General features: G+C 38.8%; 1 protein-coding gene across 1 annotated transcript in view; it reads left to right on the plus strand.

Moving 5' to 3' along the window:
- The window catches only part of LOC121370224 (cGMP-inhibited 3',5'-cyclic phosphodiesterase A-like), a 218,294-nt gene extending 208,193 nt beyond the window's left edge, over positions 1-10,101 (plus strand). The window contains exons 7-9 of the mRNA XM_041495346.1: positions 3,111-3,191; positions 7,583-7,743; positions 8,467-10,101. Coding sequence (XP_041351280.1) covers positions 3,111-3,191; positions 7,583-7,743; positions 8,467-8,598 — 374 coding nt within the window. The 3' untranslated portion in view covers positions 8,599-10,101. The remainder of the gene's footprint in view (positions 1-3,110; positions 3,192-7,582; positions 7,744-8,466) is intronic.
- The last annotated feature ends 392 nt before the right edge of the window (positions 10,102-10,493 follow it).

Raw genomic sequence — 10,493 nt, forward strand, 5'->3', positions numbered from 1 at the left:
GTTTCTTCAGTCCGCTCACTGCGATGGTCCACTCGGACTCTTCAGGTGAGGGCAACTACTGGCGCTGGTCTCTCGGTCTTGGCTGGCTGGTTGGTCGGTGATGTTGCCTTCCTCTTGCCAGCGGCGGCTGATCGGGCCTGTGGCATGGCGACTGGCTGTACCGGCGATACCGGCCAGTTCTGCCTGGGCCACGTCACGGTCGGCGATGGAGGGTCATCGTGGGGTGTCTCACACACTGCGGTGTTGAGTCTGTCCCTTTCGGTGGTCGACGGTTCCCGCAGGGCTGGTCTCGTCAACTCAGGCTGGGCTGGGAGCAGCGTCGCTTTTCCTCTTCCTCCATCTCCTCCTCTTTGTCGGTACGATCGTGTCACCGTACACCAAAGTCATGGAAGCCCGTTACCCAGTCTATGAAACGCGATACTCCAAAAGTTTTCATGAACTGCATAAAGAGTCCCCCCAGGTGGGGGGGCAATTCGAGAGTACAAGGTGACACGTCTATTCTCATCGTGAACCAGTTCGGAAGTGTCGATCGCTTTGATAAAATATTATCGCCAGTTTCGTTTTTGTAAAGGCGGTGTATATATTATTTGGCACTCAAGATAAATAATTTTAATGATAAACACTACCACATCCGTTGTTTTTATAAGTGTTCATATCCCCCCAAAATGAAAAGTTTACAATATTTTTTATAAAGAACTGCTGAATAAACAGAATGACAGAAAGAAAAATCATCAGTTACAACCAATTATATCTGCAACTGAGGACAAAATATCAAACGATAGTTAGTGGAAACAAAAGACAGAATGACCGTTCTGATCATGTGACAAATTTGGCGCCAAATAAGAGGGGTTTTTTCAATCGGAGATTGCTGAATCCGTAAAAAATAAAATGTTTTCATTGCTCACATAAAATATAACTTTTATTGTGTCTATCAAACATACAAATGGATACAGATATTGGACAAAATAGAGGCTGTTAAAAATACTGTTAAAATAACCTGATATACCACCATCAGATGATCTCGTGTACCATTTTGGGAACCATTCAAAATAATTTGCATACGTTAGCGAAACGCTAGCTGACTGAACTTGGGAGTTGTCTGCCAGTGACTGTGTGACGTCATGAGAAACATGACAGATTTGTCTCGGGTGATGATCGTTCAACTATTCCGTAATGGAAAATCAAGATTGCTACCTCTTTTTTTTTCTCTTTTTTTTAATCCTTTCATATAGTACGTAACGTTAAGCCCCCACCCCACCCTCCAAAACTACTTCATTAGCTCTTACAATGTAGCCCAGTGGTAAAGCGCTCGCTTGATGCACAGTCGGTTTGGGATCGATCCTAATCAGTGGGCCCATGGGGCTATTTCTCGCTCCAGCCAGTGCACCATGACTGGTACATCAAAGGCTGTGGTATGTACTACTCTTTCTGTGGGATGATGCATATAAAAGATCCCTTTCTGCTAATCGAAAAGAGTAGCCCATGAAGTGGCGACAGTGGGTTTCCTCCCTCGATATCTGTGTGGTCCTTAACCATATGTCTGACGCCATATAACCGTAAATGAAATGTGTTGAGTGTATCGTTAAATAAAACATTTCCTTCCTTCCTCCCTCGATATCTGTGTGGTCCTTAACCATATGTCTGACGCCATATAACCGTAAATGAAATGTGTTGAGTGTATCGTTAAATAAAACATTTCCTTCCTTCCTCTCTCAATATCTGTGTGGTCCGTAACCATATGTCTGACGCCATATAACCGTAAATGAAATGTGTTGAGTGCCTCGTTAAATAAAACATTTCCTTCCTTCCTCTCTCAATATCTGTGTGGTCCGTAACCATATGTCTGACGCCATATAACCGTAAATGAAATGTGTTGAGTGTATCGTTAAATAAAACATTTCCTTCCTTCCTCTCTCAATATCTGTGTGGTCCGTAACCATATGTCTGACGCCATATAACCGTAAATGAAATGTGTTGAGTGTATCGTTAAATAAAACATTTCCTTCCTTCCTCCCTCGATATCTGTGTGGTCCGTAACCATATGTCTGACGCCATATAACCGTAAATGAAATGTGTTGAGTGTATCGTTAAATAAAACATTTCCTTCCTTCCTCCCTCGATATCTGTGTGGTCCTTAACCATATGTCTGACGCCATATAACCGTAAATGAAATGTGTTGAGTGTATCGTTAAATAAAACATTTCCTTCCTTCCTCCCTCGATATCTGTGTGGTCCGTAACCATATGTCTGACGCCATATAACCGTAAATGAAATGTGTTGAGTGTATCGTTAAATAAAACATTTCCTTCCTTCCTCCCTCGATATCTGTGTGGTCCTTAACCATATGTCTGACGCCATATAACCGTAAATGAAATGTGTTGAGTGTATCGTTAAATAAAACATTTCCTTCCTTCCTCTCTCGATATCTGTGTGGTCCTTAACCATATGTCTGACGCCATATAACCGTAAATAAAATGTGTTGAGTGCATCGTTAAATAAAACGTTAAATAAAACATTCCTTCCTTCCTCTCTCAATATCTGTGTGGTCCTTAACCATATGTCTGACGCCATATAACCGTAAATGAAATGTGTTGAGTGTATTGTTAAATAAAACATTTCCTCCTTCCTTCCTCTCTCGATATCTGTGTGGTCCTTAACCATATGTCTGACGCCATATAACCGTAAATGAAATGTGTTGAGTGCATCGTTAAATAAAACATTTCCTTCCTTCCTTCCTTCATTAGCTCTTACAAAATCGTTTCAAAATGTTAGTGTAATTCTAAACAAATACCCCTCCCTCAAGTTTTATAATAATATAGCATATTTTTTGTTATTCCGTAACACAACTCGGGTACTTTGGGACTGGTACTGAGCTTTGGTGCACTTACTTGAGTGGACATAATATAACTTGTAATAATGCTAAACTCGCCATAACTCCCAAATCAATGGGGTCCCAAAGTGGGTGGTGTAACAAGGTTTGACTGTACTAGTGGGTTACAAACGCTAGATTGATTTATAATGCCAGCTGTTTCACAGTCCACTACAGGACCACTTACTGAAAAAGGTAAAATCCTTATCACACTTCACCTAAATGTTACTATGTGTTCCAGGTTTTTCGGATACAGAAAAAGGTGACCGGCAAATGGGTAAGGATAGTGAAGAGGATACAGATGTCAATGATTCTGAATCAGGTCAGTGTTGTCATGGTTACAGGTCACTAGTAAAAATCATCATCCTTAGCAGTAGATATCAGTGGTTTTAAATCAGGTCAGTGTTGTCATAGTTACAGGTCACTAGTAAAAATCATTATCCTTAGCAGTAGATATCAGTGTTTCAAATCGGGTCAGTGTTGTCATGGTTACAGGACATGTTTCGAAACAGTCATTCCTAGCAGTGTTCAGGCATCTGAAAATAATCATTTTGCACACAGGGATGAGATGTAGCCTAGTGATAAAGCGCTCGTCTGATGCACGGTTGATCTAGGATTGATCGCTTTTGGTGGGCACATTGGGCTATTTCTTGTTCCGGCCAGTGCACCATGACTGGTATATCAAAGGCTGTGGTATGTGCTATCCTGTCTGTGGGATGGAGCATATAAAAGATCACTGGCTACTAATGGAAAAATGTAGCAGGTTTCCTCTGTAAGACTATATATCAGAATTACCAAATGTTTGACATCCAATAGCCGATGATTAATAAATTAATGTGCTCTAGTGGTGTCGTTAAAATTTCATTTTGCTTGCATGTCACTCACACACGTCTAGTTTTGTGCATCCCGTTTTCCATTAATTTATGAAATTTAGAATATCATTGACATGGTTGTGATGAGTTACACAAAAATGTACTGATTACATCAATTTGTTTGACACCAGTTTACAATACTCCGAGACCTCAGTGTTTGAAACTATTCTGGCATTGATGTGTAGTGTTATAATGAATGTTTGAAGGTCTAGGTCTAGGTCTATTTCTGGCATTGATGTGTAGTGTTATAATGAATGTTTGAAGGTCTAGGTCTAGGTCTATTTCTGGCATTGATGTGTAGTGTTATAATGAATGTTTGAAGGTCTAGGTCTATTCTGGCATTGATATGTAGTGTTATAATGAATGTTTGAAGGTCTAGGTCTAGGTCTATTTCTGGCATTGATGTGTAGTGTTATAATGAATGTTTGAAGGTCTAGGTCTAGGTCTATTCTGGCATTGATGTGTAGTGTTATAATGAATGTTTGAAGGTCTAGGTCTAGGTCTATTTCTGGCATTGATGTGTAGTGCTATAATGAATGTTTGAAGGTATAGGTCTATTCTGGCATTGATGTGTAGTGTTATAATGAATGTTTGAAGGTCTAGGTCTATTTCTGGCATTGATGTGTAGTGTTATAATGAATGTTTGAAGGTCTAGGTCTATTTCTGGCATTGATGTGTAGTGCTATAATGAATGTTTGAAGGTATAGGTCTATTCTGGCATTGATGTGTAGTGTTATAATGAATGTTTGAAGGTCTAGGTCTAGGTCTATTTCTGGCATTGATGTGTAGTGCTATAATGAATGTTTGAAGGTATAGGTCTATTCTGGCATTGATGTGTAGTGTTATAATGAATGTTTGAAGGTCTAGGTCTATTTCTGGCATTGATGTGTAGTGCTATAATGAATGTTTGAAGGTCTAGGTCTATTCTGGCATTGATGTGTAGTGTTATAATGAATGTTTGAAGGTCTAGGTCTAGGTCTATTCTGGCATTGATGTGTAGTGTTATAATGAATGTTTGAAGGTCTAGGTCTAGGTCTATTTCTGGCATTGATGTGTAGTGCTATAATGAATGTTTGAAGGTATAGGTCTATTCTGGCATTGATGTGTAGTGTTATAATGAATGTTTGAAGGTCTAGGTCTATTCTGGCATTGATGTGTAGTGTTATAATGAATGTTTGAAGGTCTAGGTCTAGGTCTATTTCTGGCATTGATGTGTAGTGCTATAATGAATGTTTGAAGGTCTAGGTCTATTCTGGTATTGATGTGTAGTGTTATAATGAATGTTTGAAGGTCTAGGTCTATTCTGGCATTGATGTGTAGTGTTATAATGAATGTTTGAAGGTCTAGGTCTATTCTGGCATTGATGTGTAGTGTTATAATGAATGTTTGAAGGTCTAGGTCTAGGTCTATTCTGGCATTGATGTGTAGTGCTATAATGAATGTTTGAAGGTCTAGGTCTATTCTGGCATTGATGTGTAGTGTTATAATGAATGTTTGAAGGTCTAGGTCTAGGTCTATTCTGGCATTGATGTGTAGTGTTATAATGAATGTTTGAAGGTCTAGGTCTAGGTCTATTTCTGGCATTGATGTGTAGTGTTATAATGAATGTTTGAAGGTCTAGGTCTAGGTCTATTCTGGCATTGATGTGTAGTGTTATAATGAATGTTTGAAGGTCTAGGTCTAGGTCTATTTCTGGCATTGATGTGTAGTGTTATAATGAATGTTTGAAGGTCTAGGTCTATTCTGGCATTGATGTGTAGTGTTATAATGAATGTTTGAAGGTCTAGGTCTAGGTCTATTTCTGGCATTGATGTGTAGTGTTATAATGAATGTTTGAAGGTCTAGGTCTAGGTCTATTCTGGCATTGATGTGTAGTGTTATAATGAATGTTTGAAGGTCTAGGTCTATTCTGGCATTGATGTGTAGTGTTATAATGAATATTTGAAGGTCTAGGTCTATTCTGGCATTGATGTGTAGTGTTATAATGAATGTTTGAAGGTCTAGGTCTAGGTCTAGGTCTATTCTGGCATTGATGTGTATTGCTATAATGAATGTTTGAGGCCCATTTTCGTTACAACATTGTCTTTGTGTCATCTCCTTATGATCAGTTTGGAAATTTGTTAAACACATTACATGTGTGAAATAGGTTAAACACATTGTATGTGTGAAATAGGTTAAACACATTACATGTGTCAAATAGGTTAAACACATTACATGTGTCAAATAGGTTAAACACATTACATGTGTCAAATAGGTTAAACACATTACATGTGTCAAATAGGTTAAACACATTACATGTGTGAAATAACAACAGGTTAAACACATTGCATGTGTCAAATTTGTTAAACACATTACATGTGTGAAATAGGTTAAACACATTGTATGTGTGAAATAGGTTAAACACATTACATGTGTCAAATAGGTTAAACACATTACATGTGTCAAATAGGTTAAACACATTACATGTGTCAAATAGGTTAAACACATTACATGTGTCAAATAGGTTAAACACATTACATGTGTGAAATAACAACAGGTTAAACACATTGCATGTGTCAAATTTGTTAAACACATTACATGTGTGAAATAGGTTAAACACATTGTATGTGTGAAATAGGTTAAACACATTACATGTGTCAAATAGGTTAAACACATTACATGTGTCAAATAGGTTAAACACATTACATGTGTCAAATAGGTTAAACACATTACATGTGTCAAATAGGTTAAACACATTACATGTGTCAAATAGGTTAAACACATTACATGTGTGAAATAACAACAGGTTAAACACATTGCATGTGTCAAATAGGTTAAACACATTACATGTGTCAAATAGGTTAAACACATTGTATGTGTGAAATAACAATAGGTTAAACACATTACATGTGTGAAATAACAATAGGTTAAACACATTACATGTGTGTGAAATAACAATAGGTTAAACACATTACATGTGTGAAATAACAACAGTATAATACTGAATAATAAAATTTCTCTTACAATCATTACACCATACGTCATCCCGTTGGTCCAGACCTTGCAATGGGAGTTTGTTCCTTTCTCAATGAACGTAAAACTTACGTCGTCAGGGAACGTCTTATCTGATGATGTCTTTTTATATGGGCAAGTTGTCTCATTGAGCGTTATTGTTTATAGACCAAAAATAAATCAAAATAAAGTATGAATGTTTAGTGTTATTGTTATCAAGTATGTTTCAAATTTAATTATAAGTATCGTCTATTATTACCTTTACGTTCATCTGGGTATGAACAAAAAACTCATCTGCAAACATGTGTGTCTCACCGATTCACACAGTTTGCAGATGATGTGTTATTGTTCATACTCTGATAAATGTAAAAGAAATAACAGACAATCCTTAACTGTACACTATGTTTGTTATAATGCTGTCTTGGTATCTACAAGTGTTACCAAGTCTGAACCACACATTGTGTGATCAGTTTGTTATGTATGTAAAATAACACACAGTATAATACCAGTATAATACCAACTGTACAATACATTTGTTATGACACTGTTCACTGATTTCCCAAGGCTGATAAATGTGTGTTAGTTAACAGTTGTAGTGTACTAACTGTACAATACGTTAGTTATAACATTGTTCACTGATTTCCCAAGCCTGACAACTGTGTTGGTTAACAGCTGTAATTTTACGTTCACTGAGAAATGAACAATACATTTATTCATTGAGAAATGAACAATACATTTGTTATGACACTGTTCACTGATATCCCAAGCCTGATAAATGTGTGTTAGTTAACAGCTGTAGTGTACTAACTGTACAATACGTTTGTTGTAACATTGTTAACTCTATCTACAGGTGTTACCAAGTCGGACACCCCTATCAAACCGCCTCGCAAGGTGAATTGTCTGTTGACAAAACACATGAAGGAAAACTACGATGCATGGATGAAAATAATGCGGGAACAGGAGGCCGAGCGACTGGGAGCGGAACCCGACACATCACAAACCAGTCTACAGGTTAGTAACATAACAGTTGTCTCCCATCATATGTCTGTGACATCACAAATCATTCTACAGGTTAGTAGCATAACAGTTGTCTCCCCTTGTGTCTGAGACTTAAAAACCAGTCTACAGGTTAGTAACGTAACAGTTGTTACCCTCATGTGTTTGAGACATCACAAACCAGTCTACAGGTTAGTGACTTAACAGTCGTCTCCCCTTGTGTGTTTGAGACATCACAAACCAGTCTACAGGTGACTGTTATGTGACTAGACTGTCGGTTGTGTCACTGTAGACTGTCGGTTGTGTCACTGTAGACTGTTATGTGACTAGACTGTCGGTTGTGTCACTGTAGACTGTTGGTTGTGTCACTGTAGACTTGTGTGACTAGACTGCCACTTGTGTCACTGTAGACTGTCGGTTGTGTCACTGTAGACTGTTATGTGACTAGACTGTCGGTTGTGTCACTGTAGACTGTCGGTTGTGTCACTGTAGACTGTTATGTGACTAGACTGTCGGTTGTGTCACTGTAGACTATTGTTTGTGTCACTGTAGACTGTTGGTTGTGTCACTGTAGACTTTTATGTGACTAGACTGTCAGTTGTGTCACTGTAGACTGTCGGTTGTGTCACTGTAGACTGTCGGCTGTGTCACTGTAGACTGTTGGTTGTGTCATTGTAGACTGCTGATTGTGTTTGGGTTTGTTTTTTAGAACTAAGACTTGATGTACTTGTTTTTTAGTCGGAACTCGACCTGATGTCGGAAAAGTCTGAGATCGTGGAGATGGAGCCAATCAAAGAGGAGTCTGAGTCTCCGCCCCACACCGCAACGCTGGCCGGCGGCAAGTCGTTTTCCGACGTGCAGACCACGTGATGATAGCTCAGTCTGTCGGTGAGATACACACCATAGTCTGTGGGAGGAGCCAGCAGCTTAGTCCTCATCAGGTACAGAGTAACACACGTCACTACGGAGCTACGTACATCACGTGACTGGTGTCACTATCACATACTGGCTTTACCACATTGTCTTTATCAGATATTGTGGTCACACGATGTGGACTGTGTTTTCCATGACTGAATACACACCCTGTATTTGTACATGTCTCGGTGTCTGTATGTCTGTGTGTCTGTCCAGAGAGGCATGTTCCTTACCTCCAGCACTGTTGTTTGCTAATCATGGACACATTCTTGATGATTGTTCTCTTCTCACATGATTGTTACCTCATTCTGAGAGATATTTGTGAACGAGTGTTTTAGTATGCCTGGAGGACTAACACATAGCTGCTACACACACCGATATTTGGTGTATGTCACAGGCAGATAGTAATAGTCGTCTGTCTGTGAGATCATTGAACTTTCATAACAATTGGCATGATCACCTGGGACGGGTAATGGGTGTGGCACTTCACAAGTCGGACTGTTTTGTGTGATCTCGTCTAGAATTTACAGTGGAGATGTTTGTCCACACCTTTGATGGGAGAGAACTCTGGTGTGTTGTAGATACTGGAGAAAGCAGTATGTCAAAGACATAGGGAAAAAGCAATGGGAGACAACTCTGGTGAGTCAAAGACATTGGGGAAACAATGTGAGACAACTCTCTGGTGTGTGAAAAACATTTGGAAAAGCATTGGACGACAACGCTTCCCATTGCTTGGTGAAATGAAAAGGACTGGTGTGTCGCAGATATTGTGGTGACCAGTCAGTATGTCTGAGAAAAAACAACTGTGCATCACATTTTGCTGATGTATATGTGAATCGCTCAATCCTTGATATCAGGTAGTCAAAGAATTGTGCACCACATGACCACGGACAGTTAATGTTGCAGTAGACATTGCTGGTGAAGATATTTATTGTTATTATTTAATGTTATTATTTATCAACCACAGTTTGTCCTGAATGTTCAAATACTCCAGGAATCATATTTTTCAGGCAGGGTTTTTACTGGACGTGCGTGTGTAAGTTTGTTTTTTACCACATGGTGGCAGCTGACATGTATACAGACTTGTTGCCATGGGGCAAGTGAACACTAAGCTGTTTCCGTGGAGATGAAATAGTTTTGTGTGATGTTTCTGTTGTTAAGTGTTATTTATTTAAGACATTCTTACTAATTTAGTATTACACTGCAGCTTGTGAGAACCACGGATTCTTTTACTCTGCCTTGTCTACCTACAGCTGGTTTGTTCACTTAAATCAGAGGTGCAGCGATCGGCATCACTAACACTGACATTTTCAACAACCTAATAAAGTGCGAGGTAGCACAGGGTAATAACTGTTTAACACACACATACAGACGACACACCACACACACACAACACACTCACACACAGATGACACACCACACACACAACACACACAAATCACAGACACACAGACAACACACCACACACACACAACACACACAACACACTCACACAAATCACAGACACACGGACGACACACCACACACACACAACACACTCACAACACACTCACACAAATCACAGACACACACACACATGCATAAATGCACACATGTGCCACACACATATCACACACACACATGCACATATACACATAAATATAAATAGTTTTAATTTTTACAATATTAGCTGAAAGAATTTTTAAAGTTTTATTCTGAAAATATTTGAAGCTTGCCAAAAATACAGATTATTGGATTGACTGACACATTAAACTGGCTTTTCATCTCAATGTTTGTACAAGTTACTGAAACTGCATTTGTGTCTTTTCAACATAAACAAATACTAATAATATTTAGAACGTTTAGTGACA

This window comes from Gigantopelta aegis, chromosome 4 (genome assembly GCF_016097555.1).
Source record: "Gigantopelta aegis isolate Gae_Host chromosome 4, Gae_host_genome, whole genome shotgun sequence".
Lineage (NCBI taxonomy): Eukaryota > Metazoa > Mollusca > Gastropoda > Neomphalida > Peltospiridae > Gigantopelta > Gigantopelta aegis.